A 27,772-nucleotide genomic window follows, 5' to 3' on the forward strand; every position below is an offset into this window, starting at 1 on the left:
ATGGGGCTGCTAAGGCGAGATGTGTATCTCTGTGTGAAACAGATTTTCAAAGGGATATAAATGGTCTTTGATCTTTCTGAACCATTTGTCTTCAAATTCTTTGGAAGATGCAATTACCAGTGCAGTCAAGGCTTCAGAGCCTACACATTTCACCTCTGCATGAACTTCGTCTTTTATTTTTTCTGGAATGAGATCTTCTTTCATAACCTGCAGCAGAAGAAAGAAAAAAAAATAACCTCCAATAAAACAGGCAACAGATACAGGAGGGAAGAGAATGCTAACTACCAATTTTAAATGCTTCCACTTGAGAGCAGGAAGGAAGGCATTTCCAACCTGGTTTCTCTAGTGCTGAAAAGCTTTTTAGTTCCACAATGTCCTTGTTTACATCCCAATCTTGCTTCCCCTGGAGAAGGTACCATTAAATGGATTTGACCAGTCCTGGATTCAGTTCTCACAGAATAATGGTTTAATCTTTTTTGTATCAAGCACATTCTGCCAGTAGAAATACAACTCCTGGTTTTTCTCACATCTTGTAAAACCATGGAGAAGCGCTGTTGAGAAAGAATCTTTTTGTTGCCTTTTGGGATTATAGTTACTCTAAATGTTGTTCTGTTAGAAGTCAAACTATGCAACTGCTAGAGAGACAGAAGCCCCGTTAACTTCTGAGACCAGTACAAATGAGAAACAAAGGACAAAAAAAGAGTACCTAGATGATATAATTAGGGGAAGGGGAAATTGAATAAAGGTTATAAAGAACACAAGGACACTCTACTGCTCCCTAGTGGAGAGAATTAAGTCCATGCAAATAACTCTGGGATGTTATTTTGGACCAATTTCTCTATGGGGCCTTTGCAAAATGGGGGTGGGGGAGGTGGGGGGGTTGGAAATTAGGTGTATATATGTATATATATTCCTAAAGTGGTTATCAATTATAGCTCTTGACCAATATATGTGGTTAAACTTGTTAAAATGTGCAAGAAGAAATCTGGAACCATTTCTTATCCTATGAAATCAGCCAAGCCAAATGGCATTAAGTAAAACTAAAAAAAAACTACTGTAATATATTGAATTTCAGTTGCTTTTTAGTCACTTTCAGTCATCTCTGACTCTTTATGACCCCATTTGGGGTTCTCTTTGTAAAGATAGTGGTGTGGTTCGGCTTTTCTTTCCTATCTCATTTTATAGATGAGAAACTGAGACAGTTTGGTAAAGTGATTTGCCCAGGGTCACATAGCTAGTAAGTATCTGAAGCCAGATTTGAACTCGGGAAGATGAGTTTTCCTGACTCCAGACCCAGCACTCTATCCACTACGCCACCTAGCTGCCTATCATATAGTCAGTAAGTAGTTGTAAAATGAATGACAATTCTAAAATAACAGTTGCATAAGCAGCTCATTAAAAGAAAGGCTTCAAATGGCATTAAACCAGTGATGGCGAATCTTTGAGATGAGTGCCCAAACTGTGGCATGTGAGCCACCTCCCCCCCGCCTTATTCCAGATGGGAGGGAGGAAGCATTCCCATTGGGCTGCTGGGCAGAGGAGCAGGGCATGGGAGAAATGTCCTCATGGAGAGCGGGAGGGGAGCACCCCCCTCCAGGAAACATGCCATAGGTTTGCCAACACAGCCTTAAACTATTGCTCAAAGCAAAAGCAGTTGAAACCCATATGGACCAAGTAACCCAGTGACTTTCTGTTTTAGTGAGTGTCTAAATCCAGTATTAAATATAATAACTTTGTCCTCTAAAATGGAGAGGAAGCATCCCTTTGAAGGGATCTTTTCAAGAAGTACAAGATGGAGACAGCCAAGTGGCTCAGTGGATAGAGAGCCAGGCCTAGAGATGGGAAGATCTGGGTTCAGGACCTGACCTTAATCACTTCCTAGCTGTGTGACCCTGGGCAGATCACCTCCCTCCAATTCTGCCTAGCCCTCACTGCTCATTTCTGCCTTAGAACAGATACTTAGTATTGATCCTCAGACGGAAGGCAAGAGTTCGGAGCAACAACAACTACAAGATGTTTTCTGCCTTCAAGACTCAGAATCTAGTTTGGGAAACAGGCCTTCTCTTGTACACAGACTCTGAAGCCTTCAAGCTCATCCCTTACATATACTCCCCCATCAACCCTTTCTATCCATCGCCACTGCCCCAATTCCCTAAACAGCCTCCTGCTCTGGGCCTGAGGGCCAAGGGAGGGGATTCCCGGGGGTGAGGAGCTGGACCAGCCCAGTTCCAAGATCTCTGCCAGGGCATGGTGCCCAGGGAGCATGGGGGCAACCGGTGCTGGAGGGCATGCAGGAGGCTGCGGGCACCAAGAAGGTGCCAAGGTCGCCTGGAAGGCCCTTGCATCAGCAGGATATGGGCAACCTGTATAAAGTAGTGGGGAACCAGGGAGGGGCTGCACGTACTGGACCCTGATGGACTCCTGGCAGAGGAGTCGGGGCTTCTCCTGGAGGGGATACAAAATTTTCAGGAAGAAAGTCACTTGGCTAAATTGATACTTCAAAAAGACTCACTGGGGGGCAGCTAGGGGGCTCAGTGGATGGAGACCTGGCCTGGAGTCCAGAGGACCTGGCTTCAGACCCTGGGCGTTACTAACCCCAGCTGCTCAGTTCTAATATGTGGGAACTGTTAGGAGCAGCCAAGGGGCCTAGGCAGATGCTGATGATGATATATGATTTAGGGAGGGAGTCCCAAACCATGGCTGTATGTGAGTTAGATAACCTCTGTAATGAGGGAGCTGGTATGATCAGCTAAAGGGCCTTAGGCAGATCTTGAAGATGGTATATGAAAGGAGGGGTCCTACACCTACACAAAGCTGAATGTGAGTTAGATAAACTCTCACACTAGCAAGGCCAAGACTCCTTTAAGATTAGGATTCCCTGCCATTGCCCCTGGGAGTTGGAACCAATCTAATTGGACAGTTAGTACAGTTTCCAGGAAGGAGGTTGAGACTACCTGAAATGAAACTAGCTTGATAAGGCTGGGCCAATTAAGGTTATAATTCAGATCTGACTGCTGATGTTAAATGCCTGTAGATAAGGTAAAGGAATGGCTTCAAAGATCATTTAAGCTTAAAGTTAAGATGGATTTATTAGTTATTAGATTGAACAAGGTAAAATGGGTGTAGGAAAGTGGGTGAAGGTAAGCTAAAGATCTTGCCTAAATTATGTCACTAATATTTTAGAAACACAGGTTGATCTTTACTAGGTGCAGAAGTATGAGAAAGCCTTGAGGGCAAATCTCAACTCTGATACAGATAGTTGTTGAGCCCAGGGCTGCCAAGCTCTGGGTCAGATGCTGATGACTTGATAGTTGAATTAGTCTCTAGGAGATTTTCAGAGTTCTCAATCAACCTGTCTAGGAACAGACTCAGGTGCTCATCCTCAGTCTGCCTCATCCATTCAAATTTATTCCACCCATTTGGCCTTTTGCCATGAATTTTGACTGCCTCTAATAGATCTGTCCTGCATTTTATCAATTCCCTTATACTAGCACATGAACTCAAGTCTGATCCATTAAATTTGCATTGCTCCTAGTTTCTTCAATGAATCTGGTTTTCTCGCTTGGAGTGAAGAATTCATCAAGTATAAACTCAACATCAGCATAGGACGGATTAAAAAGGCTAAATGTACGCTTTAGCTCCTTTGTGGCCTTGTAAGGGGACAGAAAGAACTTGGGGAATGTCCTTTTCAAAACTTCCAGATCCTGAGCCGTGAACCCCTTGTATGTTTTCATGTTCACCGCCTCCCCATCAGCCCAAAATTGTGTCTGATCAATAATTGGTAGCAAGGTCACGGTAGCAGGTACCATTGCTCCAGCCTCAGTTTGTTGTAGCTGTCCCTGTTTCAGTTTCTGTCTATGTGTTAGCGTCTGTCATCTTTGCTTTGGGAGTCCACTTTTCTTTTGGTTTGTACCTGCCTTCAATTATCTCTAACTGCATTATGGTGTGGTTATCCAGATCTTGACCCAATCTTATCTTGTTTGTTTCTATCATTATCCTCATTTGCTCTTTCATCATTGCTATAATGTCATCCTTATCATTCTTGCCTTTGCCAAACATCACATTAATTAGTTTCCCAACTGCCATTAAACCTTGAATTACCATTATCAGGGCCACTATCAGTGCTGGCAAGTATGATATAAATTCTGCCATAGTTATGGTTAGATATCTATAAGTATCATAAATGGTCAGTATTTTTATGAAGTATTCTGGTATAATGTGAAACCATAGTTTGATTACTCCCTGGGTGAAAGAATATAAAAACACTGCTATGGTTCCTAGTATAAATGTCATTCTAACCAGTCCCATTTCTCTTTGCTCTTCTATTCTCCCTATTTTTTTATTAGGTCCTATAGTCTGGCTTTGCCAAAAACTGTTATAAATATATGAGGGTAAACTGGATACTACCACTCTTAATTTGGTGACAATAGTGATAGTTTAGATATGTGGCTAGTGCAAGATCACCTTAGTCTTGCCACCTAGCTGGATGTTGTAACAACTCCCTCCTTTATAACAGTGCCCAGGCAGGATCCTTCAGGTCAGTGGATGGGTATCCCTTTCAGGTCCCACCTGGGTTGATCAGTAGTGGGTATTGGGCTCTATTAGGCTTGGACACATTTATCTGACTGCATTTGCTCCCTTCCCAGAGAAGTGATGAAACAACCACTCCAGGAAGGTACTTGATGAGGTTTACATATGTATTTGGCAAGGAAGGAATGTTTAGGAAATGGGAAGAGGAATAGGAAACCCTAAACTAATCTTTGACAATACTAATTCCTCAGGACTGTAGGCTGGTTAATGATTCTGGCTTGTTCTTCAGCTCCTCTGGCTTAGCTTGCCCACAGCCAAACCAGAGCAAGCAAGCTGTTGGATGATGTCTCTCAGCTTCTTCTTCTTGCCAGATGTTATGCCTTTCTACAGCCTTTAGGAACCACCCTTTCCACCCTCTTCTTCTCCTGCCCACTTCCCGGATCCCTCCTGGGCCCCGGTATACCTAGATACCTAAGGATGGTTTGGATGCCTAAATATCTAGGGGACAGAAGAATCAGAGGATTCACAGTCTGGACATAGGTCAGTCAAATGTCAGTGGTGTTCAGACAGGAGTTCTTGCAAGACTTAGCCAAGCAAGCCTCAGTTCCCAATAGACCAGGGTCCACAGATCCAAGGTCCAAAAGAAAGCAAAGAACCTCTTGTCAGGGACTGCCAGAGTATTTATACACCCCCTGGCCAACCACTTTCTCCCCTGTCCTCTTGGCCTCTGGGAACATTCTGAGGTCCAACGGTCTTCACCTGTCAATCAACGGTGGGACTCTCAGCTCCCAGAGCTTCAATATAACACTTGATAGTTGAATTAGTCTTTAGTTTATAATAAAGGTTGTTGGGTATGCCAAAGAGCTATTGTTATAATGAATTCCCCATCAGGTCTAAACTGTGCTTGGTCTATTATTGGGTATAGAGATACTGTGGTAGGACCTACTGCTCCTGCCTCAGTTTGGTTGCTGGCCTGTTTGTCTTTGTCAGATTGGGTAGGATTTTCTGTTGTCAGAGTTTTGGTTGTATCTGTGGCAATTGGGTTGTGTGCCTTTTCTATTACTTCCAGTTGTAGTACTGTATGAGCATCTAATGTCTGTCCTTCTCTTATCTCTTTGTTGATTTCAATCATTAGCTTTATCTGTTCTTTCATTACTAGTATTAGCTCTTCATTTGGATTTTGCCTAGTCCCCCATAAGTTGTATTGCTTTCTTGAGACCCCAAATTCCTTGAATGGTTGTAATTATCACGGCCAAGATTGTAGGCAGGTATGACATAAATTCTGCCATGGTAAATGCCAAATATTTGTAGGAGTCTTATATATAGTTGGGAGCTTTAGACAGTATTCAGGTATCACGTAAAAACCAAAGCCAAAATATTCCTTGTGTTGCTGAGTATACAAACAAGGATAAGGTGGAAAAAATGAAAGTTGCTCTAGCAATTCCCATGGTTCCTATGCCCCTTTAGGTCTTTGTTCCTTATGGCTCAGCCAAAAACTGTTAAGATCAAAGTAAAAGGAGAATTTGGCTAGCAATAGTAGTTGTTCCTACCTACCTAACAAATCTATCAAAACCACCCAGACCTCCCAGGGGCCCAATTTCCACCCATTTCCTCCCTAACTCTCGAGAGCCAGAAGTCAAGTCAGGGGCTTGGGGATCCCTTTTTATACCCTCACCTCAACTGTCACCCTGGCACCCGGCCTGGGTCCTGTGCCAGGTTCTGTGTTCTAAAGTGGCAACTGCCAGCTTGCTTGCACCACCCAGAAATATGGCTGCAGATTTCTGCACATAACCTCCCACACCAGCAGGGTCAGGTCTCCTTTAAGCCCAAGATTCTCTACCACAGCCCAGGGGCTTGGAACCAATCCAGCCAGTCAGTTAGAAATGTTTCCAGGAAGTAGTTTGAGACTTCCTGAAACCTTGAATTGAAAGATGATAAACTGGCTTGGAAAGGCTTGCTCAACTAAAGTTGTAATCCGGATCTGACTGCTAATAATTAGATGGTTGATGGTAAGATAAGCAATGACTCCAAAATTATTTAGGCTTTAGGTTATTTAGGGTTTATTTATAACTAAATAGAGGGAAGGTAAGGGGTAGGAAGTTGGGTGAAAGAAAACCCCAAGATCTTGCATAAATCATTGATGTTAAATAGACCTTGAAGCACTGGTTGATGTTCCCTAGGTGCAGAGTATTGAGAAAGCCTTGAGGACGGATCCCAACTCTGTTGCTTGTTGCTGAGCCTAGAGGCCAGCCTCTGGGTCAGATGCTGCTGTTCTTGTTAGTAGCTATTTTCACTAGCCTGTAATGCAAGGTTGTTGTCTATGCTAAAGAAGTATTGAATATTGGCCAATAATGGAATTAGTCCCTACCTGCCTAACAGAAACTCACTCCCAAACCACCCTGGGGCCCAAACCTGTTCCTCCCTAACCCTTCCAGATGAGAGAGTGAAGTGAAGCTTCCAGGGGTTTGTGGACCCCCTTTTATACCCTGTCTTTAACTGTCACCCTGGCACACGCCCTGGGTGCTTTGCCAGGTTCTGTGTTCCAAAGTGGCAACTGCCAACTTGCACCCCCAGAAATGGCTACTCATTTCTGCATATTACAGTTCTCGCCACTCTTCTGCCTTAGAAATGAAACTAAATGGGGCAGTGAGGTGGCTCAGTGGATAGAGAGCTAGGCCTGAAAAAGGCAGATTCTGGGTTCAAATCTGCACTTGGACACTTTCTAGCTGTGTGATCCTGGCAAGTTCCTTAACCCCAACTGCCTAACCCTCACCACTCTTCTGTCTTAGTATTAATACTAAGACAGAAGATAAGGGTTTAAAAAAAAAAGATTCATTTGGAAGATTCATTTTCAGAAATTATACATTGTTTGGAGTGAGACTGCATATTATATCATATAGATGCATAGAATAGGATGTTATATACATACATAATATCTAAGCAAGAGAGATGAGGACCCAGATTAGGGAAGGGGAGCAATGAAAATGGGAGGAAAAGTCTGGGGAACAGATATGGGAAAGAATTCATAATAATCCTCGTAAGAAGACAAGCTTCCTAAGGACTGACAGGGTCCAGGGGATCCAAGAGCAGGGGAAAAAGCTCTGCTGGGGGGAAGGCCCACTTGTCTTTCATTCCATACTTAATTGATCAGCTACTGTGTGCAAGACACCATCAGGGATGATTAATGATTAAAGGCACATCCTGGTGAAGTTGGGTTTTTAATTAGTACATGTAAGGTAATGGTGAGAGATCCACAGATAGAGCCAGAAACAGTCACTGCAGGATGGCAGTTAAAGATGCCAAAGGCCACACAGGAAAGGAAGAACCAAAGGCCAAATGCTGGGGACGGGAATCCCCCGTGATCGCAGGAAAGGGAGAGGAGGCTAATTATTTCTGTGATAAAAATGCTAATAAATATAATAAAATAGTTGACTTGTATAACGTGCTTTGAAGTTTGGAAGATGCTCTACATCTCTATTATCTCATGTGAGTTGTACAATAGTCTTAGGAGGCAAATACTGCAGCTATCACCCCCATTTTACAGAGGAGGAAACTGGGGCTCCAAGAGATTGACATTTGCCTAAGGTCACAGAGCAGCACCACCTGAGACCCTTTGCCTTTCTAGTAACAAAAGGGGGAGGGCGGGGAAAAAGGGGACAGATTAGAATTTGGTCTTACTGACTCCGAGTCTACCATTCTATCCATTATGGCACAATCCATGCTAATGGAAAGTGAAATAACAGAAATAAAAGCTTCTGAAAGTCACTGTGATTTAGGGCATAGAATATATATATTTTGCATACAGTAAATGAGGGAATTTGTTTTGCTTGATTACATATTTGTCACAAGGTGGGGAAAAAGCTTCTGTGAGATTATTTTACTTCTTAAAGCAGTGATTCCCAAAGTGGGTGCTGCAGCGATCCAGGGGGGTGGTGATGGCCACAGGTGCATTTATCTTTCCTATTGTTATTAAAATTTTAAAAAAAATTTAATTTCCAGGGGGCTAAGTAATACTTTTTCTGGAAAGGGGGCAATAGGCCAAAAGTTTGGGAACCACTGCCTAGAAATTAGTGTCTTTTTTTTAGTTTTTTTTTTTTTAATCTTCTGCCTTAGAATCGATACTAAGTTGCATGGCAGAAGAACAATAAGGGCTAGGCAACTGGGGTTAAGTGACTTGCCCAGGGTCACACAGGTAGGAGTGGTCTGAGGCCAGATTTGAACGCAGGACCTCCATCCACTGAGCCACCAAGCTGCAACTATGTCTTTACTTTATAGGTGAATAATCATTCCATGAATAGGAAGTTCCAGGAACTCGGGCCAATGTCATAAGAGAGAAATTTGGTTTGATCAGAACAAGCCATTCCAAATTATCATTTCCTTTTTCAATAGTATTAGGAGACTGGTAGATCAGGGAAATTGTGGACTATTGTCTGGATTCAAGGTACATGACAAAGTATGACTCAAGGCATCTGTGTATACAGATGAAGAAATATAAAAGACAATATTGTATCTTTAATTGGCTTATCTGGTAGAACAACCATATCCAAAGGTTACTGATTAATGAACTGTGATCAGATGGAAGGGAAGTGCTGAGATAGTCAACTTTTTATCAGTTCTTTAGATGAAGACCATGATGGCATGGTATGTTGAATTTCTAGGTAACTGAGGTCAGCTAACAAAGTAAATTAAAGAATCAAGATCCCAAAAGATTTAAAGGAACTTGAATGATAGGCCAAATCAAAGAAGATATGATTCATTCAGAAACCTGTAAAGTCTAAAATACTTCAGCATTTAAAAAGCTTAAAAAAAGAAAACATCAGCTAGGAAAGAGGCAACTTAACAGCACTCATCTGAAAAAGGAATTTTAGCTCACTGGGAGCTCAGCATAAGTAAACTATCATGTGGCCTCATCAAAAGCCATGGTCTTAAGTTGAAATAAAAGTATAATGTACAGATGAAAGGAGGTAATAAGAAGGAACAGCTGAAAGAATCACTGCAGAAGCTCTCCCACACCTCATTATTCTTCCTCAAGCCTCCCATGGCTCCTCACCCGCACCCTTTGAGCTGAGAACTTGGCCTCATATTTCACTGAAAGGACAGAGGCCATTCACCAAAAGCATGGTCTTCTCCCTCATCTCACATCCCTCAGATGCCTTCTATGCGCTCTCCCCTCCATTTCACATGAAGAGACCCCTTCCCATGACAGAGATGCCCCTGCACCTTTCTACTGTATACTGATTCCCAGGCAGAAGAGCAGGGAAGGCTGGGCCCCCCTTACTTACCTTCAATCTCTCCCTGTCCACACCTCATGGCCCAGATCTTCCCTGCGATCCCCCCCCCCCCCGCCTTCGGCCTGGCTCCTCCCTCAGTTCCAGCCTGACTTCATGGCTCAAACAATTGTTCTCTTCACAGTCACCAATGATCCCTGAATTGCCAAATCTGATGGCTTTTTTTTCAGTTCTCATCTTTGCTGTCCTCTCTCCAGTCTTCAATGTTGCTGACCATCCTCTTCTCCTTGACCTCCTGATCTTCTCCTACTCATCTGACCGGCCCTCATTGGTCTCCCTGGCTCGAGCTTGGTTAAAGCCACACCTGCTCTTATGAAGGACCTTTGGGGCTCTGTTCTAAGCTCTCTCCTCTCAACAACTAATGGCTTCAATTATCTTTATGCCAATGATTTTCAAATCAAATTACCCTCCAGAGTTACATTTCCAACTAACTATTGGAGAACTGGAACTGAACCCCAGGACAACTTATGGAAATATACTGTAACATCCATGATCTTAAGTGGGGTCAAGGATGCCTCACAGAATTCCACAGTGCCCCAACTGCCCCCTCTCCTGGAGTTCTGGGGGGCACTGTGGAATTCTGTGAGGCATCCTTGACCCTATGGATGTTATAACATCCAAAATTAAACTCATATAATCCCCAGGCCTCACCTCCACTTGGGAACATTCCTGTCAAGGGCACCATCAACTCTTCCATACAACCTGAGCATCATCTTCACAGCCTCACTCCCTCTCACCCCTGTCTAAACCATCCTAACTCTGTAGCCTCTTCCATGGGGTCCCCATGCCAGGCCAGCCTCCACAAGGCCTCAAGTGACCCTGGGAAGGCTCAAGTCTGCTCACATCATGCAATAAACTCCAGCAATTCCCCCTGACCCCTTCCGTCTTTGCCTTCACCTTGTGTGCCATGCCATCCAGCAACACCAACCTCCCCATGGCTCCTCGCCCCGGGTGCCAGCCTCCCCAGGTCCAGAACACTCCCCCCCTTTGTGCTGTTTCCACCTTCCACAAAGTCAATGATGATGCCTTCCTCCACCATCTGAATCTCCTCTAGACACACACTTCTCGTGCCATCTCCCAGGGCCTCGGAGCCCTTGGTGAGAGGGATGAGTTTTTGCCTTTGTCTGTATTCCCAGTCCCTGTACAGTGCCTGGCACAGAGAAGGCACTTTAAAAAAATGCTCATTGACTCAATAATTGACCCAAGGAACTATGGCCCTTTAACCTAAAAAAGAGAATTCTTAGGAGCTGACTAAAAAACTACTTTCTTCATTCAATCTAAGGGAGGTTGTCCCAGGAAGCCCAAAGGTGCAAAGATGGAATTCTCATCACATGGCACAGAAGTGGAGGGTGACCAAAGCCCCTCCAAGAAGATTCAAATCATTCCAGTCTCATTTTCTTATTGATCCTATTTACAAGGAATTGATTTTATTCTGTAATTGCTTAAGTCATGGTTTTTTATTTCTGAACTTGGTTCAAAATTCAATTGGTCTGTAATGGCTCCCCAGCTAATCAATGATTGATAATTGCTTCCAGGAATTTTGCTAATCTTGGGAACTGTGTGAGGAAGAAAGGGAGTCGGGAGGTCCTGTATTCAAATCTATCCTCAGACCCTGGAGAAGTCACTCGCAATTACCTAGCCCTTCCTGCTCTTCTGCCTTGGAACCAATATTTGTATTGAATCTAAAATAGAAAGGAAGGGGGAAGGGGGAGGAGGGAAGAAAGGAAAGGGGAATGAGAGGGGAAAGGGCCTAATATCTTTATGCAATCAAGCTACCATTCAAGAATGCCAGGTTTGCTGTCCAAGAGTCTGGGCTGCTCCAATCATGAGCAGTAGAGGAAAACTGAGAAGAGAAGGTTGCTCTCTGGAGCTGAAATGATTGGGAGACCCCTAAACAACAACAGCTGTGTTGAGGCTGCTCTGAGGTGGACACTCACCTCAGAAATCAGCAGTAAAGTTCCTTCTTCAAAGCCAAATCCTTTTATTCTAGCTTCGATTTCCTCCTGAGCCTTGAAGTTCTTCTCCAGAGCAAAAGATGTCTGTTGAGGCTGAGTGAGCTGAAGCAGAAGCCTGAAAATGGAGAGGTTACAGGTTATTTATGTGGAACATACGCTCATTTCTATTCACTTAAGAAGTGATCCTGTATTATTTTAGGAAGCATCATCACAAGGTTTGATAGGTTAGCTCTGAATGATTTCCTAGATCTGCTTATCCTGTAGACACACTACCTTTACATTGAATACACTACTATTTATCAGCAATACTATTTAAGGGAGCAAATACTCTTACAATAGCTCACTGCTATTTGAAAATACCATGAATTAGTAACACCTATGAATGTTATTGTAAGTAGCCTCTTTATTTTCTAATATAGAAACCAGGATTGGAGAGGGAGCCCAACCCTATCAATTAAGAAATTCTGAATATTTTAGGCTTGGCCCCATGGATGTAATACAGAATTTGCTAAGATATATATATATATATATATATATATATATCCCATAAAGTTCTTCAGATTGTGGGGTTTTTTTTTAAATTTCTGAATTCTTTTAGGTTTTTAAAAAAAGTACATTCTTGGATAACAACTTACACCTAGGCACTTCTGTTTCTTTGCTCATAAAATGCTCAAGTACCTAATTTTCTTTTTTCTTCTGATTTTTTATGTTTTAAGGAGACCCAGGAGTCAGATTCTCAAGACTCTGGCCACTCTGTAGGATGAGATAAAGGTGATCTATCCTATCACTGTGGACATAAACAATGAGAGTGGAGCATTTAATTTTCTTAAGAGAAGTGCATAACTAGAAAGAATCATCACATAAAAACAATCTTTCATCTGATTTTTTTCAAAGCCACTCTCAGCTGTATAATGGAACAAATTTGACATTCAATTTTGTCTTCTCAATTCTCACAGGTTTATCTCAGGAAATAAGACAAGCTGTATTCTCTAGGCAGCATTGCCTTTCATTCTTATGGATCAAAACAACACTGATGGTGTGAGCTAGATAATAGAGGGACGTTTTACTGTCCCCCTTTCTCCCAACACCAAAGTCCTTTTGAAGCCTCATACTAAAGCTTGAATCAATCGACAGGTCATATACACAGCTCAGAACAAAAAATCCCTTCTCTAGCAGCATTGTCCTGCATTTTTTTATTTGTCCTTAGCTTACCTGGCTCTGACAAAAGAAGCACAAGCTTTCATTTGAGTCCCTGCCCATACTGTGGGTGCCCAGGAATGAAATGCTGGATGGAAGGGGGTCTCTAGGGCTGCAGGCCCTACATCACTCAGACAGTTTTCACTTTGCTGGATGCAGCTACTACTTGTTCCCATATAAAATCTGGAGTTTCCATTCAAGGTTTTTGAAAAATGTAGAGAAGGATCTCTTTTTGGTGGTGGGAAAGGAGCTTGGAATTGTTGGTCACTTGAGGTAAAACTGTTCTCTTTCTGAGATGAAGCAAATGAAGCTGAGAGAGCTAGTCCAAGACTCAGGTAAGCCTCTGCAAGCTTGGCCCAATTCCAAGGATTAAAATGGTGCAAAGAAATCAGTTTTTGCAGACACAGTATTATTTTCTCAATGTTCTTCAATCCTGAATAAATAGTGAGCTGGAGGTAGAGTACTGTAGTTAAATGGTCGCTGTTAGTGGCTCCATTCCCCTGAAAGCCAAGAGTAAAAACATTAAACTGCAGAATGAGCTTGAAACTTTGGTAAACCGAGGCACATTTTTCCATATAATAACTTCAATGCATAAGCCCCCCCCAATAATAAGCAGGATCTGTCAAAATTTCAACAATAGTCCAATTTTTTTTAGACTTATAAGTTGAGGTAAACGTATGCTACTCAGAATGTCAGCTTCGCCATATATCCTAATACCAGGAAGAGCCATGCAATAACTGGCATTGGTAGCCTGAAGAAATTTAATATTAGAAGTTTATTTAAATTATGGCTTATTAGTTTTTAATTTCTATTATTCTTATGGCCCAAAACCTGATTTCTCACAGCCTAATTTTTGGCCCTGGGTCAATGGTTATTTGCATGGCTATATTAAAACAGAAATGGTTAATTCCTTGAGGATTTGAGCATATTCTAGTTCAAATTTTATTTGGCTTACACTTCTTAAGCAGGATGGCCCTGAAGCTCTCAGTGCTTATTACACAATAATTGAATCCAAATGCCTTCCTTAGTAACTGTTATTGAGGTCAATTATTCTTGGCCAGAGATAGAGCTGCTTGCATCCTCCAGAACACAAACTTTGTCCTACGTTAAAAGACAAAGTCTAGTTGGGGTCACCCCTTCATATCATAGTTAGTCCTATCTCTGCCTTTGGGGAGAAAATATGAAAACTCTTCCTCTATCGCAGATGAAGAGAAATAAATTTCTCACAAAGGCGTAGCTATGGGACTACAGTTACCTTTACCCTGATCTTAGTTCTAAGAAATGGAGTTGGCCTTTCTGGGGCGAGTGTGCCACACTCCACCACAAAATGTGCATTAATCAATTCTGTGGCTCAGGAAGATGGGCCAGCAGAAGACAGAAGAGAAGTACATTTTATCTGTAGTGAGATCTCATTTTAAACTAGATCCCTAAAGTGAGGGGGAGGAGAGGCCTGGGCCCTGCTAAGAACGCTGTGGGGGTGGGGAGCACCAATGTTCTGGCATCTCTCAGTGACTCCACAGAGGGCCCCAAAGCGTGACTCACTGATGATGGTGGCGCAGCCCCGCCTCACTGAGGCTCTTCTGGGTCTGCCCAAGAAAACCATCTGTGTCTGCTGACAAACTAGAAACCAATCCACAAACAGACAGGAAATAAACAGGAAGGAGGGAGAGACTCGAGGATGAAGGCCAGCCCAGAGGAGAATACAAAATGGTTAAGGGGGAAGTCACAAAGTAGAGGGATGGGGCAGCTGGGGGGGGGGGGTGTTTAATGGATTGAGAGCCAGGCCTAGAGATGGGAGGTCCTGGGTTCAAATCTGACCTCAGACCACTTCTACCTATGTGACCCTGGGCAAGTCACTTTACCACCATTTCCTAGCCCTTACCAGTCTTCTGTCTTGGAACCAATACATAGTATTGATTCTAAAGCAGAAGGTAAGGGTTGAAAAAAAGTGCAGGAGGAATACATGCAAAAAAGGTGAGCACCAGAAAAGCTGGCAAGAATGAGGTGGCATCTGCTGTCTTCTCTTACATTCTTTTAATCCACCTGCTGTCACCCAACAGAGCCTGGGGAAAAGCAACCCAAAGTGGGACACGGTGAGACAGCCAAAGATGGGAGGTCCTAGGTTCAAATCCAGCCTTAACTTCCCATCTGTGTGACCATGGGCAAGTCACTTCACCCCCATTGTCTAGCCCTTCTTGTTGTTCTGACTTGGAACTGATACACAGGATTGATTTTAAGATGGAAGGTAAGGAATTAAAAAAGGTTTTGCTGAAAAGATAATCTAGTTCATCCAGTTCAGGAGGGAAAAGAATGACATGGTTTAGACACACTACTGTTCTCGCCCATCTCTAAGGCTCACACCAGCAGACAGGAGAGGTCCTGGTTGTTATAATGAATTTCTGAGACAAGATGGATACCACTTTGAGTGACAAGACCGTCAGTTGAAGACCTCGGAATGTACCCAGGTGCCATGAGCCAGGGCCAAAAGTCCATTGGAGCCAACCCTATAAATACCCATCATGCACAGCATAGTCTGGAGCAGTCTTGGGTGGTGGGAGGTTCAAGGGAGGGAGGGTAGGCCCTATATCTGCAATTCAACTGCCTTGCCTAAAAGAGCTAGAGAGCTATTATAACCGTCAATAGAGCTGTGAGAGCAATTATGTCATTCAAGAAGATCATCAACAGCCTTCCCTAATCTTTGGCTTGGCTCCGGCCAAGCCAGAGTTAGTGAGTGGGTGAAGAATCTCCAGTCTCTACCAGACCCAACAATCTCTGTAGCTTTGATCATTTATCTAGATAATTAGCAATAGGATTCCCAAATCATCCTTTCCCTAGTTCCTAACCCTGTTAAGCCAGAATTAAATATAGTTGTTACAAAGTACCTTTCCTGAGTGGTAAATACATCCAAAGCCCTTGGGAAGGGGAAGACAGTCACACAGTCAGATCCACAGCATTATCCAATCAGCTCACCAATAGCCCTTATCAATATCCATTCCAACCCCAGCTTGAGGAACTAGAGAAGTTGACTCTACATACAACTTATCAGTGATTCCCTGCCTGGGCAGCTGTTAAAAGGAGACAATTGACAGGCTCAGTCCAGCAAAGCCTGTCAAGTGAGGAGAGGCATAACCTTTCTGCCATTAGCACCCACACAGAGGTCCGTGGGTGAGAGTGTGTCTCTCTTTCCTCTCTCCCCAATCAATTCATTCATTCCTTTTTTAACATGGTTCAAATGTGACCTCATACTTCCTAGCTGTGTGACCCTGGGCAAGTCACTTCACCCCCATTGCCTGGCCCTTACCACTCTTCTTAGACTTGACATGAAGACAGAAGGGAAGGGGAAAGAAAGGAAGGGGGAGGGATGGCAAAGGGAAAGGGAAGGAGAAAGAGACACCAAAGGCTCTGATGCTTCTGACGTCGGGTCAACAGATACACAGGATGGCAGCCAGTCCCCTTACTGCTTCAATGCTACAGGAGTAAGAGCCTCAGATTTGGAATCTGATCCCCTCAGTTTGAATTCACATCTGCAAAATGATAGGTCAGACTTGCCAATCCCTAAGATGCTTTCCTCCTTTAAGACCCCTGACAGTCCCTTGATCCCATTTTTCCCAAATTCCTGAACTGCTGCAACTGCTAGCCATAGGCAGCATAAGCAGAGAACAAACTGGAATAGGCCAGTGGGGGGGGGGGGGTATGAGAAATCTGTGAAGGGCCTTGAATAAGGAGGAGGATGGTAGCTAAGAAAAAAAAGACAACAGAGTCAGCTTATCTGCTGGCTGATGAAACTTAAAAGACTTTATATTACTATCACTCAGGTGACAGAGAAGACTATGTTCCAATTGGGAATTAGCCCATAATTAACAAGAGTTAAAAAGTTCAAGATACAGATGTTTTCCATGCTTTGAAGGAAATCATTTAATCTGAGGTACTACTAAAACTTCCCCTCCTTCCAGAGGCCAAGGACCTACACAATAAAGAAAACCACTACCAGAGAAGGGTTAAAAATGAAAATGTCTTCTTAATGAAAGAGGATGGTTAAATTTGTAAGCAAACATCAGGCTAACCTCGGGTGGGTTAAAGTTGTCATAGCCTTGATACCTACTCCAAAAATCATTGCAGTGTTCTCTCATCAGTTGCTGCTGGAGAAAAAAAGTCATTGATAAAATATTAACTATTTAATTTCTAGATTCTCAATCATGCATCAGCCATATAACCTCTTAAACCTAAAAGAAAACCAAAAGTGTATGCAGAATTGTAAATTCAACAAACATTCATTAAACATTAATACTAGGCATAAGTCAAGAGCTGCTTTTCTTGGCCCAATCACAATTTGCCTTAGGAATGTAAGGAAAGGGGTGGGTAAGCTGTGCTTAATGGAAGTGTTTGCCTCTAACAAGGGAAATAGCTCAGCCAAAGTAAGTTTTCAGAAAATTGAGGATTTTCAACATTATTCAGAAAAGCTACATGGCGATGATGGTATTTTGGGCTCAAACATCAACGTGAATTTGGACAGTCCCAAATCGGATACATTTCACAAGTAAGAGGTATTTTCAGGTGCCTCAGGGCCTCAGACACTTCCAAACTGGGCAATCCTAGGCATTTAACCCCAAACGCCCAGCCTTTAGTGCTCTTTTGCCTCAGAGTGGATACTTATAGAGATTCTAAAACAGAAGGTATGGGTTTAAAAAAGGCATTTTCTGAAAACAAGCTCATCAAACACAAGAGAATAGGCCCTCGGAAAAACACGAAAATGATACAACACTCACCAGTTTTTCAGCGATCTCCAGTGCCTCCATATGCCTGCCCAGGCGAGTTAAACATCGAGCCTGCCCCTCTTGGACATCTCTTCTCATGGCAAAGTTGGTAGGCGGCAAGAGTTCAAAGCAGCTAGAATACTCCTGAAGTGCTTTCTGTTGGGGTTTATTTCAGAAAGTTAAAAAAAAGGCATTACAGAAAAGAACCTAATAAAGAGTTGGCTGGTTTATATGTTGTTGAGGGTTTGGGGCACAGAGAACAAGGAAAGTATCATTTTCATGTGATACCCCTCCCCCGACGCTTCCCTTCCGCTTCAATTTGAAAGATACTAGAGGAGGCAGCTGGGTAGCTCAATGTCAAGACTAGAGATGGAAGGTCCTGGGTTCAAATCTAGCCTCAGATACTTCCCAGCTGTGTGACCCTGGGCAAGTCACTTAACACCCACTGCTTAGCCCTTACCACTCTTCTGCCTTGGAAGCAATATACAGTATTAATTCTAAAATGGAAGGTAAGGTTTTTTAAAAAAAGATAAGAAAGATATTTGAAACCAAGTTTTAAAACATATTGGATACCAACTTCAGGACCATTATGAAAAAATGCACTTTGTTGGCATAGAGAAGAAGTGGCTCCTATATGTTTTGATTGTGCTGGAGGACTCTGTGCACTTGGGAGATACCAAAAGGAGATAGTCATGCAGCAATGAAAGGCACCATTTATAGGTGGAGATGGCTATAAGAGACCAACACCAACTACAAACATACAGTTAAGGACAGAATTTCAGGATTCCATGAACAGACCCAGGTAGGTATATTTTATAATAGGTAAAAATTTAATATAAATAAATATAAAAGATAATATAGAATAAATAAAATAAAAATATAAAATATACTCATACTAATCTCACACATTACATTTAAAAGAAAAAAACTCTTGCCTTCTGCCCTAGTAACAACTCTAAGAAGGGAAAGGGCTAGGCAAACAGGGTTAAGTGACTTGGCCAAGGTCACACAGCTAGGAAATGTCTGAGATCACATTTGAACCTGGGAGATCCAACTCTAAATCTGGCCCTTTATCCACTGTGCCCCCTAGCTGCCCCCAATTTCACACAATTTAAACATATAAATAAGCCCTGTTTAATTTCCTGAAAGTGCTATTCCCAATAGAGTATTGCCATTCTCACATACAAGGAGACAAGTACCTGAAATTCTTGTTGCCGGTATGCCAAGTCCCCTCTAAATTTCTTGATGGTAAGTATTTCAACAATATCCTTGCTTTCTGTTTCCTCATAAAACCACTAGAAAATGAAAAATTCATATTACAGAGCAAAACCATCAATTGTAACAACTTAAAGGAAAATATCCATAATATAACATAAAACTAAAAAGATACGGTTTTTCAGTAAGAGATGAGAAAACATTTGATAGAGTAATGATTTTACTGAAATGTTTTTATTTTGAGTCAAAGCCTACCAAGCACATAAATACGGTTGGTCACTAAGCCTGGTACAAAGCCACATGCTCACCAGGTACCAAATCTCCGGGTCTGTGGCATTTTCAGCAAAGAGATGGCCTATGGCTTTCTGAAGGAGCAGGGCTGGCAGAATTAGAGGGCAGGAGGCAGAAGAGAACAATCCAAGGAGGAAGTTAGTGTTTGGTTTTTAATTGGATCTGAGACAGGCAAAAGGAACTTCCAGTAAGGGAACTTTCCCCCAGCCATCAGCACTGGGGCAAAGTCTTGGAGAACTGCCCCGGGAGACAAAAAAAATCAAGCAACTTGGCCAAAGTCACATAACCAAAGTGTGTCAGAGCTAGGTCCCCCTGGCTCCAAGACTAGCTTTCTATCCACTACTACCTGGCTAGCTCTGATAAAGAATCAAAAACAGCTGTGCACAGAGGCCTGCGGGAAGGAGAGAGAGAAGATTTAAAATGGAAAGGTCTTATACCAAAAGATCGATAACTGGAAAAATCTGATGAAACGTAGGTTTGAACATTTGCTTCTACTGAGGCAAAATTCACTTAAACCCTGGTATGGTCCCTTTACTGAAAGGCAACCTTGCTTCACTTTCGTCTCTCCTGGGTCCCATAAGTTGTGTTGAGGTTCTTCTAACTGAACAGGTAAAGAAAGGACTATTTCCTAGTTGATATCCACAGACAGAAATGTTCAATTCAGCTGAGTCAGAACTAGAAACGAAGGGGATATCCACCTATGTGGGAAGAGGTAAACAAGTTATACTATATGAATGTAATGGAAAAATTCCACTACACTCATATGTAATTAATTTTATATGTAACATAATGGAATTATGACAACAATATTTCAAAGAAAAACAACTTTGAAAGACTTTGGAATTGTTTGTCATCCATCAATCAGAGTTGCAGAGGGCCAAAGATGAAGCCCACTATCTACCTCCTGCCAAAGAAGTGATGGACTTAAAATGCACCACGAGACATACATTTTTTTTTTTTAACCCTTGTACTTCGGTGTATTGTCTCATAGGTGGAAGATTGGTAAGGGTGGGCAATGGGGTCAAGTGACTTGCCCAGGGTCACACAGCTGGGAAGTGGCTGAGGCCAGGTTTGAACCTAGGACCTCCTGTCTCTAGGCCTGACTCTCACTCCACTGAGCTACCCAGCTGCCCCGAGACATACATTTTTGGGCATGGCCAATGTGGGAATTCTGTCTTGCTGGACTATTTGTTATGAAGGGTTTTTTTTAAATCATTGTGGAGGAGAGAAAGAAAAGTAATGCATGTAAAAAACAAAGTATAAAATGAAAAGAAATCACAGGTAAAAGCAAAAAAGTATCATTACAAAGAATTTCTGTTTAAATATATTTCTGCTTTTCCTATTGCCCAGGGGGAAATAAAATCTGGTTTTGTTAACTGTATCCTCATTGAATCCTACGGAACAATCCAAACTACAAATAATCTTTTGGAACAAGGGCTTTCTCTCCTGTATCTTTCATACTCTAAGGGGAAAAGAACTTGATTGTGCAGTTAGTTGCCTTATAATCAAGAAAAAGGAAAAATAACTTTAGATGATCTCTTTACAGTTTTTGTATTTGTCCTCAAATAATAATTACCCTTAAAGATTGAGTCCAATTTCTAATTTTGGAAAAGAAATCCAAACTTCCAAAACTGCTTCACACACACACACACACACACACACACACACACACACACACACACACACACACACACACACCCCTCTAGCACTACAGTTAGGAAGAAAAAATAACGTGGCAAGGACACCAATAATTAGAGGGAGAGGAAAGGATTTTTTAAGTCTAGAGAACAATGAAAAAATATGGGTCTACACTATACCTAGCACTATGAAGAAAGAACACTGGATTTTGAGCTAGAAAACTTGGATTAGAATCCTAGCTTTGTATACATTGGGCAAACCCCTTTACTGGGCCTCAATTTCCTCATTTGTAAAATAAAAAGAGTACAGCAGCTGACCAATTGCTGAGCCTAGATTCAGGAAGACATCTTTCTAAGTTCAAGTCCAATCTCGGACATTCATTAGCTAGATGACCCTGGGCAAGTCACTTGATTGTGTTGGCCTCTGTTTCTCATCTGCAAAGTGAACTGGAGAAGGAAATGGATAACTACTCCAATATCTTTGCCAAGAGAATCCCAAAGGAGATAATTAAGAGTTTTAAATGACTGAATGACAAAATAAAAGGGGAACCTAGATCAGTGGTAGGAACCCTCCTAAAAGCTTTTCTTTACATGGTTTACAACCACCAAAATTTACTGAGGTAGAAAATAAAATGTCTTAGTATCATTATAAAAATAATTTTGAACTTGAGGACCCCTCTAAAAAGGTCTTGGGGACCTGAGAGCCCTCAGATCACATTTAGAGAACCACTGCATGATGATTTTAAGATCCCTTCCAGCTTTAATTCTACAATCTTATGATGTTTGTGGGGTAAGTAGAGTTTTGCTGAGGGAAGGGTTTGGGTAGAGCTTTAGAGGGGAAGACTTCTTACCTGGCTAATCTCCTCAATCTTAAACAAAACAAAACAAAAAAAAAACCTTCTCACTTGAACCTTCCATTTTCTCAAGTTATCTGGACCTCTGCCCTCCCTTTTACAATTAAATTCCTAGAAAACGCTATCTATATGTTTACTACTACTTTCTCAACTCTATCATGTAGACTGATTCTGTGTCTCCAAGGTTATCACTCATCTCCTTATTACTAAATCCAAACACCTTTCTCTTTTTCTCCTCCTTCTGAACCTCAATGCTGCCTCTGACACTGCTGACCAGCCCTGCCTTCTGGAGTCTCTGCTCCGTGGCTTTTGGATGGCACTGCCCTGGCCTGGCTCCCTACTTGTCTGATCTCAGTCTCTGTTAGGAGACACTCATCCATGTCCTTTATTTTACAAATGAGGATATCTCAAGTTGTGAGTCTTCTTTATCTCTCTCCTTCCTTTATCTCTTTTGGTGAACTCATGAGCTACTACAGATTCAAGGATCATCTTTTTTGCAGATGTAAGACTTTATTCTTCATATACTGTATTAATTCCTGTATATTAGTGAGAATTACTGTGTATTCCTATACCACGATTTTCTATCTAGTTTGTTACTTTTGGCATTTTCTTTGTCCCTGGGAATCCTAAGGAATATCTTTCTTTTTTAAGAGAATTTGTTTTTCTGGCTTACATAACCTACCCATTTGTGGGGATGGGGCAGGATGGATAGACTGATGAACAAGCCCTTAATTAGCTATCAACCACTGAAGATATCTTGGGATGTTCAAGGGAGGGGCTGAATAATGAGCTCCTAAAAATCTATTAAGCTACCTGACCTAGCTCAGGTCTTCTCTGGTCCTTAAAAAGTCATGGAGACCTATATCACTTTATAAGTCGTGATGCTGGCCTAATCAATAAACCCGATGTAATCAATAAAACTTATACTCTTACCCCAAAATCAATTTCTGGAGATAATTTTAACCATTACACAGATTAATCCTAAATCTATGCATCCAGCCCCCATTGCTGTCCTGCTTTTCAGTTTGTCATCCCCAATGGCCTTTATTGGACATCACCTAAATTTCCCATAAGTCTCTCACATTCATTATAACATCCAGAATAAGACCATCATCTTCTTCTGTAAACCCAGTTCTTTCCGTGATCCTCCCTCTTTCCCCATCATTTCAGCACTCAAGGCTCACCACCTCAGAGTCATCCTGGACTCTTCATCAGCACCCCCAATCCTTGAGCTGCTGCCCTTGTGACACCTTCCACTGGCCCTGCCTCCACTCCATGCCTCACTTGTCCTTCCTGTTCACAGAGGATCCATGAGACACTGGGTGATGGCTTCACTTCTGTAGGTTTAAACAAGGCACAGTTGCCTCACTATTCTCCAGAGCCACAGAGGCTACAGTGTGGGATGCAGTGGATGCTACAGCTTCTTCCATGTCTGAAGCGAGCTCTAAGCATTCCCCTGCTCATTTCAATTGCTTTCAGACCATCGGAACAAACCGTCTTCCTCCGCTGCTCCAACAGGAGAAGTCCAAACACGTCTATGGTGGCTGCTCCCAACTCACAGCCAACGTCTACAATGCCAGGACAGCCTTACCCGGGAGAGCTAAAGCTTCTTAGAGACGAAGTGGGTTGCTGGTCCCCACCACACCAACAGCGGCTCTCAGCATCTCATGCCTACACTATTTTAGTAAAGATACTTTATTTTAACAATTACATGTTATAAAATTCCACATAAGTTTTCCAAAGTTATAGAATCCAAATTATCTCCCCTCCCTTCATGGAGCTGGCAAGAAATTTGACCTGGATCATACATGTATTACCATGCAAAATGTATTTCCATATTGGTCATTTTGGTAAGAGACTACTCATATGAAACAAAAACCCCAAATTAAACAAGTGAAAAATCACATGCTTTGATCTCCATTCTGACACCAACAGTTCTTTCTCTGGAAGTAGATAACATTCTTTGTCCTAAGTCCTTCAGAATTGTCCAGGATCATTGTATTGCTGATAATAGCAAAGTTTATTACATTTGATCATCCCATAATATTTCAGTTACTGTGTTTTAATAGTTAAAAAAGGGTCGTCAAATTTTAATAATTAAAGTTAAATTATGAGTCTGTTAGTAGCTTTAACAATTTAGTTTAATCAAAGTAGAAATAGTAAAGAGAGGGAAATATAGGAAGGAGGTAGAGCAATGTCTAGCCTACCACCCTGAGTGCCATTCCTATGAAATGAAGCTCACCCCGACAGGGTTCCAATCTCCAGACAGAAATCCGTGAGAGTCTCTTCAGGAAGACTCCCCAGAGTAAGCTTTTCCCTTCAGCAAGAGTCACCAGCACAGTAGTGTCTCTTCAGCTCAAGTCACCCAGTCACCAACCCAGGAATGAATCCAAATCTCCATCAGAATCCAAATGGGAACCCAAATATATTACTTTCTGCTGGGTCTCCCTTTATAAACAGTTTTCTCCACCCACCAGTTCTCCCTCATCACATCTCAGGAACCAATCATAGTTTCTTAATTTGGCTGGCACCATGGTGGAGGTGGGGCAGTACCTATGGGATCAATTTCCTGTCTTATTGGTTTCTACTTCCTTTCACTGTGGGCACATGTATCCCTGCATATCTCAAAGGTAAAGGATCTCCAGGTCCCTGATTAATTAAACTAAAACAAAGGGAGGGGAAATCCAAGTCCCTGATAGATTAAATCAGAAAAGAAAAGGGAGATGAATTTCTTTTTCAGTGTCCACTGTTCTCATTCTGCTTGTTTCTCTCTGCATCTGTTCACATAGGTCTTTCCAGCCTTTTCTGAAATCATTCTGTTCATCATTCCTTACAGCACAACAGTATCATATAAGACAATTTGTTCAGCCTTTCCCTAACACAAAAAGCACAGCTATAAATATTTTTGTACAAGTAAGTCCTTTCTCCCCCACCCTTTTTTTTTAATCTCTTTGGAATACAGACCCAGTAGTATTACTGGATCAAAGGGTCTGCACAGTTTTACAGTCCTTTGGGCACAGTTCCAAATTGCCCTCCTTCAGTTCACAACTCCAACAGCAATGCATTAGTGCCCCAATTTTGCCATATCCCTTCCAATATTTATCACATTCCTTTATTCTCATACTGGCCAATCTGATAGGGGTGAGGTGTACCTCAGTTGTTTTAATTTTCATTTCTCTACTCCAGAGTGCTTTAGTATTAGTTTCTTTTTTAAAATTAAATTAATTTATTTTAAATTATTTTCCCAAGGTTACATGATTCATGTTCTCTTCCTCCTCTCTTTTCTCCCCCTCTACCCCCAGCCAACAAACAATTCCACTGGGTGATACATGTATTATCACTCAATACCTATTACCATATTAATCATTTTTGTAATAGAGTAATCTTTTAAAAACTAAAACCCCACATCCATATTAACAAGTGATAAATCATGTTTTTCTTCTGTGTTTCTACTCACCAGTTTTTTCTCTTGATGTAGATAGCATTTACAGAGTGATTTAGAACATTTTAAATATTATTGATGGCTTTGATTTCTTCATCTGAAAATTGCTTGTTCACACCCCTTGACCATTTGTCAATTGGGGGATGTCATGCCTGGGCTACTACAAAAGTCTGCTGGTGAGTCAGCCTGCCTCAAGTCTCTTCTCCCCATTCCAATTCATCCTCCATTCAGCCATCCAAGTGGTTCCATTAATGTCTCTCGGTCATTATCAGTAAACTCCAGTGCCTCCCTACTGTCTCCAGGATTAAATACAAAATCCTCTCACATTCCAAGCCCTTCACAACCCAGCCCCCTCCTATCTTTCCAGTCTTTTTATACCTTATTTCCTAATAGGTATTCTTTGATCCAGTGATATTGGTCTCTACAGGCTCTGGGATTTTTCTCTGGTTGTCTTCTGTCCCTAGAAAACTGCCCCATCTCATCTCTGTCTCCTGCTTCCCTGGTATCCTCCATGTCCCAACTAAAATCCTATCTTCTATAGGAGCCTTTCTCAGGCCCTCTTAATTTTAATGCTTTCCCTCTGTTATTTCCTATTTATCCTGCTTATCCTGTTTTTACATATTTGTTTGCTCGTCTCCCTCATTAGATTGTGAGCTCTTTGAGAGCAGGGACTGTCTTGTGCCTCTTTTGGTATCCTTAGCATAATGCCTGGCACTTAATAAATGCTTCTATCTATGACCAAACCATTCTTCAAGTTCCCTAAGCTTACAACATAGGCATCACCCTTTATTTTATTTATTTTTTAATCCTTACCTTCTGTGTTAGAATCAATCCTGTGTATTGGTTCTAAGACAGAAGAGCAGTAAGGGCTAGGCAATGAGGGTTAAGTGACTTGCCCAGGGTCAAAAAGCTAGGAAGTGTCTGAAGTCAAATTTGAACCCAAGACCTCCCATCTCTAGGCCTGGCTCTCTACCCCCTGAGCCATCTAACTGCCCCAACTGATTTTCTTTCTTAACCTTCACCTTCTGTCTTAGTATTGATACCAAGTATCAGTCCCAAATCAGAAAAGCAGCAAAGTCTAGGCAATGGGGTTAAGTGTCACACAGCTAGAAAGTTTCTGAGGCTAGATTTGAATCCAGGTCTGCCCGGCTCTCAACCTACACTGAGTCTCCTAGCTGCCCCCAAACCGCTTCTCACTAAAGTTTTAGTGACTCTGCTCAGGCCTCCACCCCTCTTCAGATTCCTGTTACATATTACCTTTTCCCATTAAAACAACAGCTTCTTTAAAGCAGTTAGTGGTCTGATCTTCTGTTTGGGCATTTCTGCTCTAACACATTTTCAAAAACACAAAATCTATGCCAACTTCGTTGATGTAGCAGGGCCCATTTGGGCCTACAGAGGGGCTGCCAAGCTGGGGGGTCATGAGACATGTCTCTTCCAGTGCAGCAGATCTGGGTAAAGGAGGGCTGGTCCAGAAGGGTGGCCTTCCCAGCTTGCCCTCCCTCCTCCTGGGAGATGGATGCACTCCCTCATCCTTTACCCCCATCAATCCCAGATTCTAGTTTTAAACATTGGGTTCCCATCTTTTCTCTTTGCCTGAGTTTGTGTTCCAACCCCACTTTCCCATGAGCTCTGTACTTTTTGCTGCAGGAGGTAGTGGTTTGGGAATGCATAATAGCTACAGCACAACTCTAGGAGCCTTTAGTCCAATGCTTGGCGCACAGTGAGCACTGAAGTCATCTTGGGCTCCCTATTTATTATCTTTAGGATAAAACACAAACTTCTCTGTTTAATTTAAAAGTCTTTTGTGACCAGGCTCCGGCACATCTTGTCAGGCTAATTACACTCTATTCCCTCTCACACATTTTCCTTACCAAACTGGCCTAATTGCTCTTCTTCTCATGTGGCATTTCACCTCCCGCCTCCGGGCTTTTGCACAGGATGTCCCCCTCTCCCCCCCTTAGGAACGTGTTCCCTTCTTACTTCCACCTTTTGGAACCCATCACTCTCTTCGAGAGGTCTTCTTGCTTTTAGTGTTAAAAATTGATTTTCATTGTTCACACACATCCTGATCTCCCTCTTCCAGAGACCCTCCTCCCACCCTTCCACGCAGGGCATACAGTAGACGCTCCATAAGTGCTGAATGCTGGCCAGACTAGCGGCGGGGGACGTCTCAGGACCCAGCAGAGGATAAGAGGTGCCAAGTGTCTCACCTGGGGCTCGCAACGCTTCGGGCTATAGGTCAGCGGGGGTTCGGGCTCACGCGGCCGCGCCCGCTCTTCAAACACCGAATCCTCGAACTCGCCACCAAGCACCGGAAAGAAGGAATCGGACTCCATGGTCGGAGATCCGCAGGGTCCGGGACAGGAGGAGAGGAAGAGAGGGCGGGGGCCGGAGCGACGCACCTGCGCAGAGCCTCCTGAGTCCGGTCCGCTCGCTGCTTTCCCAGTAGAAGCCGCATGCTGGGCATGCTGGGAGTTGTAGTCGAACGAAGGCAAACAGCGACCCGATCATTTTCTTTCTGGGAATTGTAGTCAACCTAAAACTTGAAGCGTAAGTTGATGAACGCTCTGGGTTCGGTGTCAAAATCCAGGTCACTCAAAGAGTTA

The 27,772-nt window shown here is 42.5% G+C and overlaps 1 protein-coding gene across 1 annotated transcript; it reads right to left on the bottom strand.

The window, feature by feature from the left end:
• Positions 1-27,502, bottom strand: C1H8orf76 (chromosome 1 C8orf76 homolog). The gene is made up of 6 exons (XM_044668981.1): positions 27,377-27,502; positions 18,924-19,019; positions 17,737-17,880; positions 12,986-13,470; positions 11,756-11,888; positions 1-207 (listed from the first exon to the last, which is right to left on the bottom strand). Exons 1-6 carry the CDS (start codon positions 27,500-27,502, stop codon positions 10-12), a joined length of 1,182 nt encoding a protein of 393 aa, XP_044524916.1. The 3' UTR covers positions 1-9.
• Between the last annotated feature and the right edge of the window lie 270 nt (positions 27,503-27,772).

The sequence above is a fragment of the Gracilinanus agilis genome, chromosome 1 (assembly GCF_016433145.1).
Source record: "Gracilinanus agilis isolate LMUSP501 chromosome 1, AgileGrace, whole genome shotgun sequence".
Lineage (NCBI taxonomy): Eukaryota > Metazoa > Chordata > Mammalia > Didelphimorphia > Didelphidae > Gracilinanus > Gracilinanus agilis.